We start from the raw sequence: 24,048 nt of genomic DNA, 5'->3' as shown, positions 1-24,048 counted from the left end.
CAGCAGGAGGGAATTTCATTACCTTACATTTTTGAAAGCAAATGTTGCTGCTTCTTTCTGTGGGAAGTTAAAATGTCACTGAAGAAATTACAAAGTAACGCTATATAGGAGTGCTAGATGGTTTCTGTCAAGTTAAGCTAGTTTCTTATCTCATTAAGTTTGCTATGATCTAAATCGAGCAATTACAGAAATTTTTGTTTTGCCAAGGAAGAAAATGCTCTTACTGTTACTTAATAATAGTCCAGAATCAATTTAGATGCTCAGTGTTTTCAGATGTCAAACAGTGATTCCTCATATTATGATGAGGGTGTAATGAAGAGAAAACTTGCTTTTAATCTGTTTTTATTTCAGTCTGTTATATTTTATACTGACTGCAAAAACAGTTTATTGGAATACTACAATCTACAATGTAGTCTTTTCAGAAATAGAACTATTCTAACAAAACTCCTTAAGAGTGCATCGTATTGGTATATTCCTTTATTAAAACTGTGGACACCATGGTCTCCTGAGGCCTGTAGGGACAGCATAAGCTGGGAGTTCTTCTGCAGACTGTAAGAAGTCCACTGAAGGTAAGGAGTAAAACATGTCAGAGGCATAGCTGTAGCAATTAAAAATTGGCTTTAAGGCTAACAGTGTTAGAAACTTCTACTTCGCCTGAAGTTCGAAATTTCAGTTGGCTTGCATATTAAATATTCACTCCATAGATGTTTTCACGTGCATTCTGAGGGCAAATTTGGTCTGAAATGGGAATTCAGGCATGATCTGAATGTTTGTATTCTCTCCAAAAAATACCTAAATTCTTGGAACTTACCATGTACATCATACATTTGTTTATAAAGCACTTGCATGCTTTTTCACCATGTGTAATTCTAATATGTGTTCCTTCTTTTCCAGCATTTTACAGTTATTAGGTACATAAGACAAACTTCCATGCAGTAGTAGCATTGTCATTATGAAATGCATGTGTCTTTATTTAATATTTATGTATAATTCAAGTGTATTCTATATATTCATTAATGGGTCTATAACTTCACCGATTTCTTTGTAGTTTGGAAACCAGCCCAATAACAGATACAGATCTTGCGAAGCGTACAGTCTTTCAAAGATCATATTCAGTTGTTGCATCAGAATATGACAAACAGCACTCAATTTTACCAGCACGTGTAAAGGCAATCCCTAGGAGACGAGTCAACAGTGGAGATGCGGGTAAGAGCACAGACATCAGAAGCAGTGAAAAAATATTCAAGGATATGGCATTGGATTTGCAGTTCTTGGAGATGGTAGACAAATATAAATTTTTATAAATACATGTAATGGCTTTTATTTCTGTTTATTAATAACGTTAACTGTTTGTTAATCCGCACAGTGGACAGCTCAAGAATTACTGCGGTTCTGAAATTTGTGGTGCATCTTTTGTGCTTGATTTAAAAGTTAAAGCGGTGTTTTCTTTCTCAGTTGAAGCATCATTTCTCCACAATGCTTTTCTTAATGCATTTTTCTCATAGAAAAAAATGAACAAAAATATAAATTCTAAAATTGCTGTATTGCTTTTTATTTTTACTGTGGCCATAAAATTAAGAAGCACAAAGAATCTAATGTATGCGTATTTTTATGCTTTTGAATAGAAGTGGGGTCCTCTCTCCTGAGACATCCATCTCCTGAACTTTCTCGGTTAATCTCCGCCCACAGCTCTCTTTCCAAAGGAGAGAGAAATTTCCAGTGGCCAGTATTGGCATTTGTAATCCAGCATCATGATCTGGAAGGACTTGAAATAGCAATGAAACAAGCCTTACGGAAATCTGCTTGCCGAGTCTTTGCCATGGAGGTATTAATGTACTAATGGATCTTGTATGACTAAAATAAGACATTTGTAAATTCTGGCTTGGAATTTTTTTTAAAAGACTTTTTATATAGATTAAAAAGCAAAAAAAATGTGTGATGTGCAATAAGCCTATTCTAAAAGTTCACTTATTCGTATAATTAACTCTAAAAGTTATGAATACAAAAGTATTGCCTGTAAACCTTCGTCAATAGTGTATCTGTTGTGTAGAAAATCTGATAAAAGAATATTAATAAGGCTACAAAAGTCAATTTTACAAATACTGTTTTGTCCTCATTTGCTCAGCATCTTCCTGGTCTTACTTGCCATTCCTTTTTCAAATCTTGGACTGAGTATTCTATTTTTAGAATTGTTTTGGTGCTAGTAGTATCATTTCACTACTTCCTTCTGACATGGGTGAATGCTACTCCTGTTGTGTGGGTAGTGAATGAGCAACCAAAAGATCAATTGAAGATGGATGGCTTCAATAAAAGCTGCAAGAGGCATCATGATTGAGGCCAATTTTTAATTTCAGCCAAGCTTTAGTAAAGTCTCTTCTGAGCTTGTATACAGCATGGGTATTTTTCAAGTATTTATAACATGTGAAAATATAGGTGGACTTTCCAGAAAAAGTAAAAAACACACCTGTGTTGTTAAGCACTACCCATCAAATTTCCAGACATCAAAGCACAGAAGTATTGCAGCTTTTAGAAGATTATAAGAATGTTACAATTTTTAAAAAACTTTTTCCCCACTCTGTTGATTATTTTTTTTTTTTTTTTTTTTTGGAACTGGGTGAATTGTTTTGATTAATTCAGTCAATGGCAAAGACCAAACAAGCAAACCAAATCTCAGCCTACAGAGATCTAAATTCAAAAGGATCTTTACTTGGGTAACCACTTTGAATAGTAAGGAGTGCTGCCACCTCATCCTGTAATAATCTCTGAAAATACAAAAGAACTTTGCTTTTACATCCTTAAATCTTTTTTCAGATAACTTGTTTTTGTGTATGGTGTTTGTGAATTACTTCGCTACATCCCCTGTAATATAGTTGTCATTTTAGTAAACTGTTTTAGCTACAAAGCAATGTGTCTGTCTTGAAGACCTCGGCATATTATTTCCCTGTCCAAAAGCATCAGTGTACCTTCTTACATAAACGGTTTAAGAAATTATTTTACTCCAGGTTTGCTTAACCAATGTATAACCCCCCTGTGTGTATTTTATTTTAGGCTTTCAACTGGCTTCTTTGTAATGTCATTCAAACAACTTCTCTTCATGATATTTTATGGCATTTTGTGGCTTCCCTAACTCCAGCACCTGCAGAGCCTGAAGAAGAGGAAGATGAAGAAAATAAATCAAATAAAGAAAATGCAGAACAAGTAAGTGAGGTTCAGTATTCCTTTCATGAATACAGTATCTCTGTTGATTCTGTAGTCAATTTAGAAATATTTTTATTATATGAAAAAAAACAAACCAAAAAACAACAACAAACCACCTTAATCCTCTCTCTGTGAAACAGGACCTTAATTATGGAATGAAAATTCTTAGTCTTAAATTGTACTTGAACTCTTTTGATAGTCATAGATAAATGAATTCTTCTTCTAAAATTGCCAGATTTTGTGTGCTGATGAATTTCTGTCTTTTAACGCATTATTTTTGTCAGTATTCATGGGAAAGAAGGAATTAAAAAAAAAAAAACAACAACAAAACAAAACACAAGCACATTGCTAATCCAGTAATAAAGAAATCTACTGTTTGCTTTTTATTCTTTCTTTGCCCCCCAAAAAGAAGAAAGAAGAGAGAAAATTTTTTTCAGGGGAAGCTTTGTTGTTCCATCTGCTATGTCTTTGAGTGCTTCAAGAAACGTCTATAGTTAATTCTGAAAATCTGTAGTTAATTTCAGTAGTTATACAGTTAAAAATAATTCTATATATTAGTAATTATATATACAATAGATAGTTAATTTAGTGATTTTTAAGAAACATCTATAGTTAGTTCTGAAAATGTAGCATGTAAAATGGTGTAGTCCAACATATCACTCTTCCAGAAGGTATCTTCATACAATCTCTTCTAGATTTAGCTCTGATTGAAAAAGTTATCATGCCCACAAGGAATAGCTCAAAAAAATATGTTAGTTCTTTTAGCAAGTCAGGGTAATTTTTATCACTTCAATTTCCAAATTACTGTATCAATTTTTATATATATATAAACACTCTTCCAGAAGGTATCTTCATACAATCTCTTCTAGATTTAGCTCTGATTGAAAAAGTTATCATGCCCACAAGGAATAGCTCAAAAAAATATGTTAGTTCTTTTAGCAAGTCAGGGTAATTTTTATCACTTCAATTTCCATATTACTGTATCATTTTTTATATATATATAAAAATATATATATATTTATAATTCTATTTCCTTATTTTTAAGTATACAAAATTCTTGTATGTCTACATTAAAGCTGATTTGCAGTAGCTCTGTGTATTGTATTCTGACTATTGTTTCTGTGCTTGGCTCCAACAATCTTCTGCCTTGTGATAATTTCAGCTGCTTCATCAAAAGCACTGCTAGAGTGAGGGAAATGTGTTCCCACTGGTCCTTATGCTGGTCAGCCTCCAAAAGAAGAACCTTTACTATAGAAAAGAGTAAAAAAATATTGTCTTAGCTGTAGTTTGGGTAATTATGGACTGAAAGATAAAGGACATTAGAAAAGAATGTTAAAAGATGGCACTTCTGCTCTGGTGGGAATGCTGCTTTTCTTTTGATATAATGAAAGGGGACTTAAAAAATTCCCCTTGGTCATTTTGCTAGGATGAATAATTTTATGGAACACAATAAACTGGCAATAATTTTCTGCTAATTGTTAAATATCACTCAGGTGGTGTATACTTAAATCACAATATCTTGCTTCAGTAGTCTGATCATATGATAAAAATACCCATGTAAATATACATACACAACGTAATACATCCAAGGCAGCTCAGTGCTCTTCCACAGCCGGGATTCATTTCCTTATGTGAAATATTTTTACATGTTCTTTCAATATGCTGGGAGAGGGTGAGAAACCTCAGTGATTAATTCTGTAAAAATGGGATATGGGGATCTAGAACCATAAATGGCTTAATGCATAACATGCAGGTTCAAGGGCAATGTCCTTGTTAAAGCAAAACAAAGTGCAAGAATTACAGAGGAGACAGAGGGGAGCAGGATGCTATCTGTGTAAACAGGATCGTTGCAGGGAAGGGGAATACCTAGGCTTTCAACTTTTTTCTGAATAATTGATTATATTTAGCGTAGAATTCAATCTCATGCTTCCTACGTCATATTCTGAGTACACTTTACCACATTACGCTCTCCAGGAAATGAGAGAGAAGTTAAGTGTCTGGTTTGATTATTGTCTAGGTAAGCGTGTGCCTAAAATTCATTGCAAATAATACCATAGCATTTCTAGGCATTTAAGCAGTCGAGATCCGTGGGAAGTCTACTTGCAAGAATATACAATTTAATGGGTTTAAAGTGGTAATTTTGAATCTGACTCTGGATGTCAGTATGTTGGGGGCATGTTGGGGTTCCGTGGGTCAAGCAGGATCAGGTTTTCTTTTAAAAAAGAAGCTGAGGAAACCATTTGTATCCTTCCTTCATAAGCGAGTCTTTCACTGCCTTCTGAAATAGGATATTTGGATCAGAACCTTCTTCTCTTTCTCTGCTAATCTTCCCCATAACACACCGTGCTGGCCACCCACCCCCTTTGGTCCTCTGGCGCTGCCTTCATACCCACTGCTCAGTGGAACTTGGCTCCCAATGCACAGCTGTTCTGATACTGACACACCTTAACTAAGGATCATTATTTTCACAGTTCTAATGAATTAAAGCAGCTGATGACCTTAGCTTAATTAGCAAGTTGGTTATGACTGGGTTTTGCTGCTCAAAGAAGTTGTTATTAACAGCTGGAATATGTTATTTTTTTCTAGCTTGTTTGCCTGTTTTCAAATTATTGCAATGTAAATGTTTCATATCTTTAAATCATGAGTAATATGTGGTAGTATAGAGTATACTTCCCAAATTCCATGTTTGGTGTTCATGTATAACTTGTTACTCTAAAAATTCTCTGACAGGAACTGCTTTGAAGTTCACATTCATATGGGATTGTTGCAGTTAAACCAAATATCATAAATGTTTTTATTTGTTTATTTAACCTTTTTTTCTCTGAAAGTCTGTTAACAACATACAAATTGCTTCACATCTTAGGAAAAAGACACAAGAGTATGTGAACATCCTCTGTCAGATATAGTGATTGCTGGCGAAGCAGCTCACCCATTACCCCACACTTTTCATCGTCTTCTCCAGACAATCTCTGACCTTATGATGTCCCTTCCCAGTGGCAGTGCGTTACAGCAAATGGCCTTAAGGTAAGCACAAATTTAGAAAATTCTTAAATGGCTGGAAACATTGTAACATTATAGATGAATGGATTTTGCAATGTAGATAGGAGGTTTGAACCAACTTTATGTGCCTGTGTGAAAAAGAGCCTCTTTATCTTTACACACAGGAAAGATATGTAAAAGACATATGTATGTGTTACATACATATAAATAATAGTATAAAAGACTTTGTGGAGGAAAACGTGTTTTCTCTTAAATTCTGTACTGTACCCACTGTGGAAAAAAAAATATTGAATAATATGGTGTTATCTGTGTGTATCTGCATGTTAGTGTAATAATACCGTTTGCTCAGAAATCTCATCTGAATAGTATCCTTAAACTGTTGTTTTTCCTGTGTGTCTATCTCAATTACAAATTGAATAATGATTCTATTCACTGTTAAAATTCTAAGAAAATTTTGCCCCTGCCTTCCTCAAAATGATGTGTAGAAACACTTAAGATCCTGCAAAAATTTGAAGTTGAGGGTTTATAGAAAATATTTTGAGAAGCGAAAATGTAATTAATAGTTTCACTGGTAGGTTATGTCTTTTAAATTATATTCAAAGTGTCAATACACTAAATATGTTTTCAGGTGCTGGAGTCTCAAATTCAAACAATCTGATCACCAGTTCCTGCACCAGAGCAATGTTTTTCATCATATCAACAATATTTTGTCTAAATCTGATGATGGAGATAGTGAAGAGAGTTTTAGTATCAGTATTCAGTCTGGTTTTGAAGTCATGAATCAGGCAAGTATTACACCTCTCTCTCAGAAGCAGAGATCAATTATAACAGCCTGTGCTTCCTGTCATCGTTCTGTTTCAATTAAAACGTTCTGTATTGCAATGTCATGTTTCCTTGATGTATCTCAGTTTGGGATCTTGTTGCTAATATTCAGGTTCTCATATTTAGCTTTAAAGGTTCAAATATCGATCCTTAGCCTGTATATCACTCAAACCTAAATTTTGTAGCAGTGTTTGTAAGTGCTTGTTTGCAAGTACAGTGTTTGGGGACCTCTTATGGTTAGTTCATTTAGTTAATTCATTGTGTTCATTGAGTTAGTTCAATTTTTAATTGCTGTGTACTTCCAGTTCTTACTTGCCTATATCTTTTTTTTCTTCATCTGTTATTCTGAGGAGCGCAAATAATAATCCTGCTGTATATCTTTAAAGCGTTTTCTTCCATTTATTAGCACATTTTGGCATTTACTGATATATTCAGCTGTTAGCTATTAATATTTTCTTTGGTTTAAAAGGATGAATAATTTGAAGCAATAAATTACAATTTTGTTTCTTTAATTCAGAGAGCATATTCCTCAGAACAAAAATGTCTGTATGGTTTTACAAATTGTAAATAATGCCTGTATTTGGGCTTACTTTCAGATATTTAAATATTTTCTTGTGTTTTCACAGGAGCTGTGTATAGTGGTTTGCCTAAAAGACCTAACCAGCATTGTTGACATTAAAACATCAAGCCGACCTGCCATGATTGGTAGTTTAACAGATGGGTCTACAGAAACATTCTGGGAGTCAGGAGATGAGGATAAAAACAAAACTAAAAACATCACCATCAACTGTGTAAAAGGAATCAATGCACGTTATGTGTGTGTTCATGTAGACAATTCCAGAGATCTTGGGGTAAGTGGGAAATGAAATTAAAATCTCTCATTGAATATGCATAGTCAAAGTTGTATATATTTATCAACCAAGAACCACCGTTTTCTTTGTCCAGTTCGGTTTGTAATTCTAATTCAGAAGCTCACATTTCAAAGTAAAGTTTCTAATTCCTGTGGTTTTGAAAGCAGTACCTGATGTGCTCAGACCAATCCAACTAAATTTGCAGTTTGCATGAACCTAAGACTGAGAAACTTGATTCTCAGTGGCATGTTCAGTTTCAGATACATTTTCAAGCATTTAATTATTTCATAAGTTGCTTTTCCCACTCACGATTTCTGTATAAACATTCAAATAAGAAGTTTTCATAAAATCCAAACTCTTTTCTAGTTTATGGATCTGTACAGTAATGTTACAAATATATCTTTATTTCAACTACAGCTTTTAATACAACGAGAAAATTATGGGGGTTTTTTTGAGAGCTGTGCTTCGGAATCGTTTGTCCTTGGTTTTGACCACTTTTTAATTTTTTTTGGCATAACAAACCAACTTGTCTCTCTTTTGTGTACATATTCTCTTAATATGGAAGAAATAGTCAGAATGGTCCTCATTTGAAGTGTTTTGTTCTTATTCTGCTTGTCTGTTGCAGAACAAAGTGACTTCAATGACCTTCCTAACTGGCAAGGCAGTAGAAGATCTCTGCAGAATAAAGCAGGTAAACATTTTAACAGTTGACATTGAAAAATTGCCATCGTTTTTTGGCTGCATATAGCAGAGATTTTTCTAAGCAAATAGTTGCTGTTTCTTATGGTAGCTAAATTATTTTACAAATATCAGGCATCATAATATTCTTGAAAAATACTGTATTATCAATGACAGAATTCAGTCATATATACTGAATATTGATCAAGCTTTTACTCTTTTACTGAAACAGAACAGGGTAATATAAAATGTTCCTTAGATTTGTTTTTTTTAAATTGCTACAGCTGAAAGAATAAGTGATCATGTAGAAAGTTTCCCAAAAAGACTGGTTTGGTTGCATTTTGTAGGGTCCAACAAGGTGTTTGATTTCTTTTAGGGTACTACATATAGATACACCTGAAATAATTGCATTAAGTAGTATTACATGTTGTCAGATGTTCTGATGCATGGCTTCTTAGTGTTGCACTGTCATTGCCTTTTATCTGCTTCACAGCATCATTTTTCATTAGAGAAATGCAGCTTAAGAGTTAGCAGAAGTAGAGTGCCATGAGAAAGGAGAAAATAAATCATTTACCCTCAGCACAAGTTTTTCTAGTTAGATGGTCTATTACATTTTTATAGCACACATTTTCCCCTGTCATTTTAGTTCTCAACTTTCCGGTAGCTGAAGACTTCTGGTCTGACTCAAGTTCAGAATCATATTCAGTCTTTGCACTTCTGTTGCTAAGTCAAATGATACATCTGTGTTTTTTACACAGAGAACAATGTTTGGTATTTTGACACTGATGTGACCCATCAAAGATATTTTAAGGTTTCAAGCAGGCAGTTACCATTTTGGGCTCAAAACTTTATTATTTGGATTAGTCAGTGGTAAAATTCTTCAAGAAAAAGCATTGTCTTCTTGCAGAGAGATGGTTTGCTTTTCTCTATCTCTTATCCTCAGAGAGCATTTAAGGCAAAGATACAGCTCCAAAAGATGGTACAAATCTCTGCAGAGAGAAATTCTTTTGAGTCTTCTCTTTGAGAAGACTCCAGGGAGACTACAGCAGCTTTCCAGTATATGAAGGGCGCATACAAGAAAACTGGAGAGGGACTTTTTACAAGGGCATGAAATGATAGGATGAAGGGTAATAGCTTCAAACTGGAAGAGGGGAGATTTAGAATAGATATTAGGAAGAAATTTTTCACTCTGAGGGTGGTGGGGCACTGGAACAGGTGGCCCAAAGAAGCTGTGGAAGCTCCATCCCTGGAAGTGTTCAAGGCCAGGCTGGATGGGGCTTTGAGCAACCTGGTCTAGTGGGAGGTGTCCCTGCCTATGGCAGGGGGGGGGGACTCAGTGCTCTTTAAGGTCCCATCCAACCTAAACCATTCTGTGATTCTAAATTTGAAGAAACAAAACTTTGGTACAGTAGGCTCGTACTAAACAGTGAAGTGTGACTATGTGTGTATATGTTTAGACAGATATCAAGTTTCTGTGTGTGTATTCCCCTCTGAGTCTATATATGTAGATACAAAATATAGATGGGGACACACCCACACCCCTCTTGGGGAATTTTTTTTTTTTTGTGTGAGAAGACTGACTTGGTATACCTGGCTGTCCAGCTAAATAAAAGAAGGCTCCAGCAGAGCTCAGGTGCTGGACTCATGATTATTCATACGGTTCATTAGCTTGCTCCTTGGCCTTGTTTCTGTCTGCTTAAACACAGCACCCAGCTGTTTTTCCAGCGATGGTTCACTCCCAGAAGATAGGCGGGACTTGATTCAGCTTTGCTCTCTCTTTGCTAAACAGTCCTCTGACGCATTTCCAACAGTTGGGTCTTTTTTTTAATCTTCAAACACACCCACATACTATACTCTAACTCATGCATACCCTGTCTCATGGTATTTAAAAAAAAAAAAAAGTCAGTGTTGTCTGCTGCAGCACAGTTCAATGCAGACACTGAGAATTAGCATAGAAATGGGAAAGAACAAATATTAGCTTGATTATAAATGAGTCTATGGATATGAGAAAGGGCCCACTTAGGCCCACTCAGGTCATTCTGAGCAATGATGTGAGGTACTGCACCCGGTTGGTTTTTGGCTTCCAGTAGTGACATCACAGTTTAAATCATATAACATTACTTACATTTCTTTTATTTAACCATATGTATTTTCAAATGAACTTAATTTGATACAGTTCATCTGTCTTTTCTACAATTGAGTCCTGCATCTCTTGATAAGGATATCAGACGTTGACTTCCACGGAGTTAAAATTTCTTTAGAGGTTTATGTGAACAGGGATGAAATAACTTAACTACTGATAATTGTGTGTTATATTTTCAGTTAAATTATGGTGACTTTTTTTTTTAATTAAAAGTACTGAGCAAATATTAGTTCAAAGTGGGTTTTTTAATACGTGAACTGTTGCTTAGAGGATAAGAGGGATAGATAGCCCGCTATTTCTAATAGGCTTTAAAGACCTACACTAAATGGCTACAAAAAACTAAATGGCTATATGTCATTTCTTTAAGTTTGAGATTATTTTTTTTATCTGAATTCATGAGGTTGAATGTTTTATAATTAAATAATCATATTTAATCAGGATGGAAAATTTCATAGCAAACACCGTATTGGTTCCGGTGATATATGATGGGTTTGATTTTAGAGGTTGGTGACTTTCTGTTTGATGTAATGTCAGTTCCCATCTTTATATTCCTGTTTAATAGGTAGACTTGGATTCAAGACATATTGGCTGGGTAACAAGTGAACTTCCTGGGGGTGATAATCACATCATCAAAATCGAATTGAAGGGTCCAGAGAACACACTAAGAGTTCGACAAGTGAAAATTCTTGGATGGAAAGACGGTGAAAGTATTAAAATAGCAGGCCAGATTTCTGCAAGCGTAGCTCAACAAAGAAACTGTGAATCTGAGACCCTGCGAGTATTCCGCCTTATTACATCCCAGGTGGGATTTTAATGATGTGTTATACCGTGAAAATTACTATAAATCCTAGACTTTCAGTGCTTTATGTTTTAATGTAAAATGTCACGTCTGCACAAGTTTGTCATTGAGAAAAGCTAATTGTCACTGTCTTTCTTCCAGGTATTTGGAAAACTCATCTCCGGAGATGCTGAGCCAACCCCAGAACAAGAAGAAAAAGCACTGTTGTCCTCTCCAGAAGGAGAAGAAAAAGTACACAATGTATTTATTTGTATTCTATCAATAATACTTTGCTGAAAAAATGATCCAGGATGCTTTTCAGTATTTATCTTACGTCTTATGCTACATAATTTTCAGATCAAAACAGGAGTAAAATGTCACAAATGCTTATTTTTTAAAAATTATCATTGACTTTTTTTTATTAGTAAAAGCATATGTGTTTAATGGAAACATCATAACAGTGGTGGCACAAATTATGCCTACAATTATAGAAGTACTTAACACCTGCAGTAACGGTAAACCTGAAAGTCCTTGCCTACTGTCTTGTGGATTAAAAGGGTCTCTGTTGATGTTTAGAGAAAAAGTATTTTTTCACCCTGGAGGTGTCCAAGGCCAGGCTGGACGGGGCCTTGGGCAACCTGGTCTGGTGGGAGGTGTCCCTGCCCATGGCAGGGGGGTTGGAACTCGATGATCTTTAAGGTCCTTTCCAACCTAAACCATTCTATGATTCTGTTAAGAAACTGCACTAGTGTCCTTTTTACCTATTATACTGTCCTGTCTTCCATCAAGGATTAGTTTAAGAAGTGTTCTTGAAAAGGTCACTGTATCTAGTCTGTCATGTTTAATAGCCAAAGTTGGACTGTCCTCAATGAAAGTAATTTAGTTTTTCAGATGATATATGGTTTTGCTCTACCCAGTACCTTGTGGCAATAAGTTCCATGACTAAATTATTGTAAAAGTATGTTTTTCTCACTCCTGCTGTGTGTTAACTTAATTGTGTGTTCCTTGTTTCTTTTATTATGAAATATATACTGAAAAGTATATTCTGTGCATGGCTTTACAAAGATTTAATCACTGACTGTATTAAGCTATGTGAAGACACTGGATCTCAGATAATTATATTTCACTTGGTTTCCTTATTGATTATTTTATTTCATGCTCAAATTTCCTCTTACAAAGAGAAAGACAGTAAATACATCTAAGAGATATTTATTAACCATAGCTAAATTGATCTTGCTTATGTATCTTATTTCTTGCTAACAAAAAGCTACAAACTTGTAGAAGAAACTTTCATTGTATTCCATGTTAATTGCTATAGTAATTAGGAAATGTTCTTGAAACTCTTGACCTAATATTAAATATGCTTTTTATGAAGGCAACATCAGATGCAGACCTGAAGGAGCACATGGTAGGGATCATATTCAGCCGGAGCAAACTGACAAATTTGCAGAAGCAGGTTTGTTCATTCTGAAATGCTTTGAGAATTAACTGTTTGTATGTTGTAATAAATATGTTCATCTTCAGTGAATATAGTACTTTTTACTTGACACTTTCAGTTCTGTTGTTCTTTATAATGAAATTTTGGTTTATGTTTTAAATAGCGTGTGTGTGCTTTATATGAAAAATCTGCTGAAATTGACACTGAAAAAAGCCATTTTAATATGATAAAAAACATACCCTATTAGACTCAATTTAAAAAGAAAAGGTTTAGAATTGAGTTGTAAATGGTACTTATTCACGTTTGCTGATAGTAGCATAATAGTAGACCCTCTCAAATTTCTAGGAGAGGTTCAATGACAGAGTTTAGATTCTTGGTTTTGCACGTTTTCTCCCCATTTCTGTCATGAAAAAATACTTAGGTTTGACAAAATTTAATCCTAAAAAGATAATCAGTGCATAGATTCGTAAACTATTCTTTCCTGCAGACAATGAAAGTTTGGGTTTGTGGTTTTCTACTTAACCTGCTTTTCTTAATATAAAGCAGTAGTTAGTTTGTTTTTTCTTTTTCTTTTGAATACATTTTTTTTTAAATGTACCAACTAAAGCATCTTTCATCTTATCTTTATTACACCTATCACAAAACAAACATTGCTGTAAAGATTTTTCACAATAGTACAAGAGGTATTAGATTAATTTTGAAGTTTGTTAGATTAGTAAGTCATGCAGAAGCTACTTTTTTGTCACCCATCTTAGCAAACTTCAAAATCTCTTAAATACGCTTTTTAATATGTTATTGGTAGAATTAATATATGTTTTCTAAAATTTTTTAAGCTTCCTGCATAGTAAACTAAACAAGAGATTAAGTCTTTCAATAAGTCCTTTTTCTTTTTTGGGTGTTGAGTAAATGTATTTCTTTGTGGGTTTGTTTTTTTTTTAACCTGAATTCTATTTAAAAAGCAAATTAAAAGGCAGGAACTACAATAAAAAAAAAAAAAAAAAGATTTATTTCAATGCCATTTTCCAGAATGAAAAGGAGCAAATTCAGTACTAAATATAAATCTTAATTCTAAAGAATTTTATCTAGTCTTTGCTCTAAGGAGCAAATTCATTGTTAAATCTGAATCTTAATTCTGAAGAATTTTATCTAATCTTTACTCTAAATTTAAATCTAAATTTTATTCTTCCTTTGAATTTATGTTGAAAAGTAATTTAAGCACAGGCTAAACTACACAGGCTTTCCCTTTTAGTCATAGTTGTGAAGGTATAAAACATAATGTCTTTCACTTTCTAAAAGTTTTTAAGAGTTACCACGTGTTTGGATTCTGTTTGGATAGGTATGTGCTCATATAGTCCAGGCCATACGAATGGAAGCAACCCGCGTGCGTGAAGAATGGGAGCACGCCATCTCTAGCAAAGAGAACGCCAACTCGCAGCCTAACGATGAAGATGCTTCTTCTGACGCTTATTGTTTTGAGCTGCTGTCAATGGTTCTGGCGTTGAGCGGTTCCAACGTAGGCCGGCAGTATCTGGCTCAGCAGCTGACTCTGCTCCAGGATCTCTTCTCATTACTACACACCGCTTCTCCCAGGGTGCAGAGACAGGTGAGTCCTGACTGTTTCTTGTCTGTTTTGGTATTCCTAGGAAAAAAAGTCTTTAGAATCCTGTAATTGTGTGTGTGATAGTATAATATGTATTTGGACTAGTTTTTTTGTGAAATGTAATATTGTGGTTTTTTCAGTTCAAAAATGTTTTCCCAATCATATTCAGATCATCCCTATATTCCACATAGGGAATAACTGTAAATAAAGCACCTCATTTTGTTACTGCAGTCATGACCAAAGAGCAAATAGAAATTTATGTAGAACACATTAAAGAAATTTATTTAAAAACACATTACAGAATCTCTTTTTGGAATTTAAGTGTCAGTTGTTGAGGTTTTTTTTCCAGTTTTTGCATGGGATTTAAATTACAAAGTTTGTGTTTGATATATAAATACATATATAACCTACCACCACCACAATTTGACTGCATAAAACTATTTGCAAGAGGTACAAACAGTGTTGACAGTGATGAAAGCTACAGTTATGAAATTAAAATAAACTCACTTTTGAGTAAGTTTTTAATGCTTTGTCTCCAGGAGGTATAACTGAAGTGTACAAACCCAAAATTGCTTAATTAACAATTACGTCATCGTGAAGCTAAATAGGCAAACTATTCTGAAATGCCTTTGAGTAATACCACTGTTCATCTTTCTTGTCCTTATTCTGAAGGATGTTGGATAGGGCAGGACAAATTGCTTTCTCAAACCATACATCAAAGGGAGGTACGGTTTGCTTGGCAGGGGTTGTCGCTGAAGTGAAGTAGGATGCACAAGAACAATTAGTCATTTTATGTGTCCTAATGGGGGTCTTTTATATAAACGCACAGCCTGTGTTTTGGAGTGATGCTGTGAAGTAGTCTTTAGTGAATCTGAACTTCACAGTATTCAGTGAATCTTAGTTGACAGTAACCCAAATTGTTCATGTTTTCAACAGATTCATCCACGTCCTGTTATGTACATTTGGTTTATAAGGTATTCCCTTTATGTCACAATGAGTAAGAATTCTCTTTTTTAAAATGAAAGTTCAGATTCTGAAGTTGGCACTGCCTTGTGACTGGCAATACTTAAATTTAGACCAGCGTTCTGTGTAACGTTCCAAAAAAGAGATGACTTAAAGTTCATGTGTTGCATTTGTCTACTTTATTTATAAAGGACAGCATCATCCAGAATTATTACATGTAGTTGCAAGAACCAGGAGTGCTCCTTTTAAATATCATTTCTCAAATGTATGAAGCTTAAAATCTGGTTTATTTATTTATTGCAAATAAGAATTCTGTATAAAAAGCAGTTAAGTTTTCAGGTGTGGAAGGAAGCTAGTGAGGAGACTGCTTATTTTTCAGTAAGATCTCCCACCACGAAGTGGTGGGAGAAGGATCTGGGAGCGCTACAGAGTTACCCCCATTTGTATGTGCTGCCTATGCTCCAAATGTTGGTAAATATTTGCATCATTTGAGGAGGTCGTCGTTAATTCTTGCCCTTTTAATATAATGTTTGACCTCGAGGAATGGGATAACTAATGACTGTTTTGCTAAAACAGCATAACAGATGAAGCAGAGGCTTCACTGGTTTAGATTAGACCTTGAAAGAGTAGAGCAGGGTTGAAATGTCTGTCAGATGGATAGGACCTAAAAAATCCGGTGGTGTTTGGGTATTTCATACTATGCATATATAATGCCTCCATAGCTTGTATAGGTAAGATCAGAGGTTTTTAATTAGCAGCATCTGTTATTGGTCTGGGATGAGTCCTTAGCATCTTTGTCTTACACTCAGCCTATGAGTAGTGTGGAACTTGACAATTCCTTTCTACTCTTGCAAGTATCCTCAGGTAGAGCTTTAATATCTGTTTCTTTCTGAACTTGAATATTGTCTGTCTGAATATATGTGTATTTACATGCACATAATAAACATAAAATATGGATGTATAAAATATTTGCTTTAATACAGTTAATGCACTAGCTTGTTGTTGCTAGCCGTTACTCCCTCTCAAGGTGAATTTTTAGTGCCTGTTTTAGAAATTTTTATGTTTTATACTCTCTACTTTTATTTTTCCAATTTTCTGAACTGTTACAGTGTCACATCTCAACTTGCCTGGAGGCAGATATCGCCCCACTTCATAATTCTGATATATTGCAGATATGCAAAATACTGGTTTTTGGGTTTTTTTTTTCTTAAAACATAAACAATTTTTCAAGAGAACATTGAAAGCTTGAGAAATTAGATATGAAATGTTAACTCGTTAAGCTTTCATACATCCTGGTTTGGACTAAACTTTGCCTGATGTAGCCAATTTCAACACCAATTCCACCAGCTGCTAAGGTTGAAGCATATTATTTCAAGACAGCTCCTGCTAGATCCAGAGCCAGTTGGCACAGATTTCCTTTTCAGAAAATTCCAGTTAGAATATTGCCAGAAAAAGGAGGGGGAAAAGAGTATTGTGGAAGAGAATCATTATTTTCAGTACCTCGAGGCAAGTACTTTGTTTTCAGAAGTCTAAAGTGTCTCTAGCTGTTTTGCCACAGAGTTTCTGACGTCTAAAGATTACATGCAAAGTGGGTAACATGTCTGTAACATGCAAGCAAATCAGAGTTGTACAAACATCCGTATCACTGTTATCATTAGTCCAGTACTAAGCATATTTTTCTTATTATATGAAGACTAAATATTGTTTGAGTGAGATTGGTTGTGGACTCTTCAGCTTTGTCTCACTGAGTATATTAATAAACACTTCAAAGCAAGATAGAAACCTCAGAATTTCTTACAAGTGTGATTTAAGTACAGAATGTAGATTCAGTCCTTCTTACTGGAATAACTTGTGAAGAAAAAAGATTTTATTTGATTTTACTTGAAAACTCCAGCTGTCTTGGTAAGAATTGTGGTGTTCTGATTTTTTTTTTTTTTAGGTAACATCATTACTAAGACGTGTTTTGCCTGAGGTAACCCCTAGTCGGCTGGCTAGTATCATAGGAGTGAAGTCTCTTCCACCAGCAGATATAAGTGATATCATTCACTCGACAGAAAAAGGAGATTGGAATAAACTAGGTATCTTGGACATGTTTTTGGGATGCATTGCCAAAGCTCTCACTGTACAGCTAAAAGCCAAAGGAACTACTATAACAGGGACAGCTGGCACTACTGCAGGCAAAGGAGTTACTACAGTCACACTTCCAATGATCTTCAATTCCAGGTTTGTTTAAAAATATGTATATATTCTCAAGCTAAAGGCACAAAATAATTGCATTCTTTGAAGTCAGTTATGTTGTCTTTTATAATCTTTGTTTTATAAATGGAAAAAATGGTATAACACTGACAGAATGAGTCATAAGTTAATAGTGAGTTTGATTTAAAAAAAAAACAAACAAAAAAAAACCCAAACCAAAATGCCAACAACTTACCATATACTGAATATTCACTATTTCTTTGTTGGGGATTTTGACAAACAGTAACTAATTACTTTAACTGATTTCATGTATTACCGTATGTCCTTTGCAGCTATATTCGGCGAGGTGAAAGCCATTGGTGGATGAAGGGTTCAACACCTACACAGATTTCAGAAATCATTATTAAACTCATTAAAGACATGGCAGCAGTAAGTTTCTACCCTTCAAGCATGTGGGGGATATTAAAATATTTCTAATAATGAAGAATAAGTTTTTTTCATTATTTTCTATTACAGTTAGTATTGGGTGGAGCTGTTAAATGTGAGTTGGTCTCAAGAAGAAAGTTATAGTCTTCTGGGTAGAGTCTGGGCCTCGGAGCAGTAGGAACTAAGTTCTGACTAAGTTTCTGCTAAACAGAAATCCAGTCGTCTTGTACCAGGAATTTAAGTACTAAACAATACTTGTGTGTCATTTTCTACCTTATTAACTTAGAAACGTATTTTTTAAGTCTTGAGCACTCATAACTCCCAATTGCAAAGTAAAAAGTGTCTGTGGAGTAGGATAATAGCATTGTTTTCATGTAACTGTGTGTAGTTTTTGTATGTGGAGTTTCTGGTTAAGACTGCATGTTAAGATTGACTTATTTCAGTCTTACTAATTATAGTTGGTTATTACTTTAACCATCTGGGCTGAAATTTTCCGTAGTTGTCTCTGCTTCAGACAAGTCTTTTGTCAGAAGATTTGATGAAAAGTGATTCAGCTATTTCCCAGAAACAATATTGGGGGAAAAAATAGGGTTTGTATATGTTTACAGGAAAGGAGTTTAGTTGGGGCATTGTTTTTGTTTTTCTTAATTCTGTACCTACTTCCGTGAAATGCTCTAGATGAACCAGATTTTCCTCCGTGATTACCCTTTGAAAGTTGCGTTTCAGTACGTTCAGCTTTGGAGTGCTATTTTCTAAACCATTCATGGTGCTTAGACTAAGAAGATCCCTTCTCAAAGTTCCTGAAGCTGGATGGGAATTCTCTGACATTGCTGCTGTTGATTCTGACCACAAGATTTCAGAACCTCACAATTCATCTTTAGTTAAGAGTTATGATTAAAGCGTGTCTCATCCCTCAGCAGTGTATAAAATGATCACTTAGTCTTTGCTTCAGTGACTAGAGGGGAAAGGTCTGTTATAGGTACCTCTGTGATTCCATGTGATGGATTTTTGGTTTTGCTTACTGTATCAACACTTTAGCAAATTGCGTATAAAAACTAGGACAAAAAAAATAGCAAAGACAAGTACTCAAAAGATAGTAAATGCCAGAATTAATGTGGCACCCTCCTGTATGTATATGCACATATGTTTTTCTCAGGCACCCCACTTCTTTCAGTGTGTAAGATGTGAAATATATTAGGAATGAACCGGGGGGGTGAGGCCAGTAATTTGTTCAAGATTTTTTTTTTTTTAAGGGTTATTTCCAGTATCATTTGTACTCATTGTTAGTAGGTATGCTTTGGGTGAATGGGAAAATGTCTGGGAAATAGTGGATTCTTTTCTGCAGCATTTTTACATTGTACTGGTCAAGTCTTTTGAAGCAAACTCTGTGGTCCTTGTTTTATGGGATTCTGGCTTCCATGATGATGGGAGAGCCCGTCCCTTAATGAACAGCTGATAAAAACTAAGCTGACCCCAGACCTTTGCCAGGAGTAAAAGAAAGAGATTAGTAGAAATGGAAAGTGGCTGGCTGAGTAGAATCAGAGGCTTGTATTTTTATCTAAGCAGCTCCTCTAGCGACTCAAGACCTTTACCCACAAAACTGTTGCATTTGACTAATTCCTGGTTCTCCAAAACCAATGAAGAAGTTAGTAGGAAAGTTCTTAAAGCTCTGGAGTCAGATATGGCAACTTGCATGCATATCCAGAATATGCTAGGCTCCGTCTCCCATGTACCTGATAGTTTTCCAGTAGTGCTGGCTGTTGGGTATACTGGTGTGATTCTTGAATTCTCTTGTTTAAACCATTCTACTTGGAAGGATTTGATAATTATTTATTACAAAAAAGAAAGGGATCAAGTCAGTCTGATAAACTGAAGTCCTCTCAGATGTGGATATAAATCACTCTTTCAGTAGATTCTGAATTGCTTACATGAAGTGTAGCAGCTCCTAAAGGAATGATTTGGTCTGAGTTTACTCTAAAGTATTCAGTAGCCAAATGATAAGGACTCTCCTCTCCTTCTGTATGAAGAAGAGATCTGACCTTTATTCCCTTTCATTCTACATGAGGGAGACCTGACTGAGGCCTCTGAAGGGTGGGAGTACTAACGTTCCTCGATTATCATTTGTCAGGGACCTCTGTGGTGTAGGCATGCCCAAAATACGGTCAGGCTTTGGCCCTGTTACCCAAAAGAGGGCGGAGAAATAAACCTTAAGGTCTAAAAGGTTTAAAAACCTTTCTTTGAGGCTTTTTAGAGCTGTTAATTAGCAGTCGGGTGACATTAGTCTTATTAGCCACTTCGTAAGAGTTACAAATGGGATTTCTTTCACTTTTTCAGCATTTGCAGTAGGTAGGTATCTACATCTGAGTTAGTCACTGTAGCTTCCTTTTTAGAGGCCAGTAAATCTCAATTATTTGTGTCATCTTTAGCATCAGGTTTAGAAATTTAGAGATTATGTTAAGAATTTAAAGATTCATCAGTCTCTGAATCGGGAACTTTTGGGTATGAGTCAGTGCCATAGGCTCAGAATCTTAAAGGTTCGTTTGGAAAGTGTGCTATAGTTTTGATGTCTCATGTGTTCTCGTCTTTATTTCTTTCAAATATAGAAACTGTGGAGGGCACTCAGGAAGGCTGAGCTAGGCGAGCGAAGCTGATTTCTCTAGGAACCCACTGTAATCTGTGCGTTGTTCACAGTCACTTATTTGTGCTCCAGCTCAGCATCTTTTTTTCTCCAGGAGCAGGGGGGGCCCTTTAGGAATACACCCTTTCACTCTTCAAATCATACGGCCTCCACCTATTTCAAGTTAGTTATCCCAGTAGTGGCTCAGAGACTACCTCAGTCAGTCATCTGAGTATTTGAGGGTTAATTTTTACCAGATCTGTCAGATTTGAACACACCTGATTTGTCAGTCATCCCTGACTTCCTTTTTTTCCTGTTCTCATGAGATCCTAACCTGATGTTGCTTGTAGCAGTTCTAATTACCATTTTAATTGTTCTTAATATTAATAAAAGCTGTAATAAAGTGAGTTTCCTCTTTAACAGGGTCATCTGTCTGAAGCTTGGTCCCGTGTGACAAAGAATGCTATTGCTGAAACCATCATAGCTCTGACCAAAATGGAAGAAGAATACAGATCACCAGTGAGGTGCATTGCAACAACCAGAGTAAGAACTTTACTGAACTGAACTTACATTGTAAATGTGCAGTAGGAGCCCAAGAGCCTTCCTACATTTTAGAAAAAACTTCCTTTTACAGGTTGTTTCAGGAAACAGTGCATATAGTATACAGTTTATGTTCTCCAAACCTAGCTGCGTGTGTAACAGACAGGTTTCCTAAGGCAATCGCTGTCCTAATAAAAGTCTTGCTTTCTCTGTGTCACAGCAGATTGAGTTTCCTTCTTTGTGGCTGAAATACACCAGTAAAAACTGAATTTTGGTTAAATGTGTATCTTGGGTACCTCCCAAGTAGTGAAGAATAAGTGTTATGCTTATACATTTGAGGTTTTATCCTTGAGGTAATTCTGCTTTAAGTTTGTGATACTTGCCTTCTACTGAATTTATGAGATCATCTGCATGGAAAATTGTACAATACGTATCAGCTGTCTTTTTCCAGCTCTCTATACCGTTATTTTAAGTGGTTTGACTTGTAGGCCATCAGCTGCCACATCTCAAGGCTATTACAAAAACAGTAACAAACGTTCTGTGGACAATTAAGCTAAACTTCCCCGGTGCTTTAGTTTCAAAATGAAACGTCATTTGCTGAGCCCTTTATTGTTTACCTGGGGTGGCTTTTTTTTTTGTCTTTCCATGACTTTTATAGAAACTTGGACTAATTTAATCTTAATAGATTGCTTGAAATCCCACAGAAAGCATGCTTGTAATTTATGACATTCCTACCATCTTAGGGAGTACAGATTTTGGTGTCTCAGGCATAATAATTACAGGTAAAAGAAGAGGTTTGCAGTAGTTACAAGCATTTGACACTCATGTTGTTTTTCACCTTAGAAAGCTGTGCCAGTTGTCTTTTTCTCATCCCCTTACTCATATATTCTCTAGTCTTTGGAAGGACACGGTCTCAGAGTACCAGCAGCTCCTGCTGTCACTGTGTTGGTTTAATCAGGTCTTACAGGAGCCCTGAACATCAGCCTGCTGCTCCTTGTGAACCAACTTAGTTCTGTCATGGAGGTGTGCATTTTTGGGGGGAGTCCAGTAGAGTTTTTCAATTAAAGCCATTTTTTTCAAATCAAACCTTTGATCAAAAACTATTGCAAAATGCAGCTGTCAAGTGCATTTCGCTTTGGGTTGCAGGCCTACCGACAAATTATCCCTCATGTAGCTCCTCTCTTTAGGATTTCACTGTAGTCACAGAATCACAGAATGGTCAGGGTTAGAAGTGACCTCTGGAAATCATCTAGTCCAACCCCCCCACCAGAGCAGGGTCACCTACAACAGGTTGCACAGGACGGCGTCCAGGCGGGTTTTGAATGTGGAGTCAGTGGAGTGGAAGAAAGTAAAGCTTCTTCTCTGAAGAATAGTTAGCTCAGAATCCTTTTCTAGGTAATCTCAAAAGCCCTGTGCAGTGAGGAGAGAACATAGGGAAAACAATCTTACTGAGCTAAAGTTTTCTAGGTTTTGTTTTGTTTTTTAATTAGTCTGTTTCCTTGAATTTCTTCTCCCCTGAAGCCTGCAATGTTTGGGAGTGATATGCAAGTCTCTATTTGCCATATTCCTCTATAATATACTCTGGTTGATCTTTCTACACTGTTCGGTCTTGTGTGCTAACTACTGTATTTCTTTCACCTGAAAGAAACAAGGTCGTTCCCAAAAGCTCAGTAAGTTTTATTGTGTGCTTGACTTCTTTTGGAAAAGAAAACTTGCGTTGTATGGGCAGGCTTCACCTAATGATGATACAGTTTGCAGGTAACAGTGACATTCTAATCTGCCAAAGTTTATATTTTTAGTATTTAGGATTTTTTAATTTCATATTTCTAAAACATTTAATCCTACCTCGTCTTTCAATAGCTATGGCTGGCCTTAGCATCCCTCTGTGTACTTGATCAGGATCATGTTGATAGACTATCATCGGGAAGATGGATGGGAAAGGATGGACAACAGAAACAGATGGTGAGAATGAAAATCATATCTTTTTGTGTTTATTTTTATTCAGTAGTCAAAGAATTTAGAATAATGATAGAGAAAGGTAGATTTGGCCTAACCTTATTCCTCTCTTTTGTAGCCCATGGAAATTGTGCATATATGTTTGAAGGATTTGTGTTCTAGACAAGCACCGCTCAGAAAACAAAAATTGCAGCTTAAAACACTGAATTAGCAATTCTGCTGGTACTCAGGATGGAGCAAAGCCTTCCTAACACCTATAGGATGGATTCTTGAGAATAGGTTGACTCAGTTAATACAACACCCTCTGTCAGAGCTTTTTTTCTTTCTATCTGGATCTCTGTCACATAAAGTCAATTATTTTGTGTTCCTCAGTAACTTCCCTGTAATTTAGCTTCTTCTTCCCCATCTCAGTAGGGAGTGATCACCCCAAAGAGAAGCTCTAACTGAATTTAGTAAAGCTACTATTTATCCAAAGGATTTACAAATTTAGTAAGGAATTTGATGGATTAATTGAGTTTCTCTATATATTTCTCAGTATCACAGAAAAGCTTATGATTTTTTAAATACAAATCTGAAAAGAGCACAATAATGAAGCTGGTCTATTTTTAACTTGGTTAGGTGGGTCCCTGTGGGAGGCAAGGGAAGATTGTGCCTTCCCGCTAGCAACTGAGGATGCTTAGAGCAAAGAAGCCTTCAAAGCGGTCTAGTGTAGGTAGAAAGAGAATACAGGAGACAGAGCTGCAGCAGCAGCAAGGACTAAAACTCTGCTGAGAAGGAAGCAGACATGAAGGTTTCTGAGGTGATTAAGAAAACCAAGAGACTTCTGTAGAGCTTTGGAAATG

The 24,048-nt window shown here is 35.7% G+C and overlaps 1 protein-coding gene across 1 annotated transcript in view; it reads left to right on the top strand.

Moving 5' to 3' along the window:
* Positions 1–24,048, top strand: part of MYCBP2 (MYC binding protein 2, E3 ubiquitin protein ligase) — a 192,288-nt gene that overhangs the window by 156,505 nt on the left and 11,735 nt on the right. Inside the window, 15 exon segments of the mRNA XM_009894032.1 lie at positions 1,049–1,206; positions 1,629–1,825; positions 3,049–3,198; positions 6,062–6,222; positions 6,827–6,983; positions 7,647–7,871; positions 8,497–8,562; positions 11,255–11,494; positions 11,633–11,722; positions 12,846–12,926; positions 14,245–14,511; positions 17,411–17,694; positions 18,000–18,096; positions 21,134–21,253; positions 23,111–23,212. Coding sequence (XP_009892334.1) covers positions 1,049–1,206; positions 1,629–1,825; positions 3,049–3,198; positions 6,062–6,222; positions 6,827–6,983; positions 7,647–7,871; positions 8,497–8,562; positions 11,255–11,494; positions 11,633–11,722; positions 12,846–12,926; positions 14,245–14,511; positions 17,411–17,694; positions 18,000–18,096; positions 21,134–21,253; positions 23,111–23,212 — 2,395 coding nt within the window.

Source organism: Charadrius vociferus, unplaced genomic scaffold, assembly GCF_000708025.1.
Source record: "Charadrius vociferus isolate BGI_N301 unplaced genomic scaffold, ASM70802v2 scaffold11, whole genome shotgun sequence".
Classification (NCBI taxonomy): domain Eukaryota; kingdom Metazoa; phylum Chordata; class Aves; order Charadriiformes; family Charadriidae; genus Charadrius; species Charadrius vociferus.
This window is presented reverse-complemented; position numbering and strand designations above follow the sequence as displayed.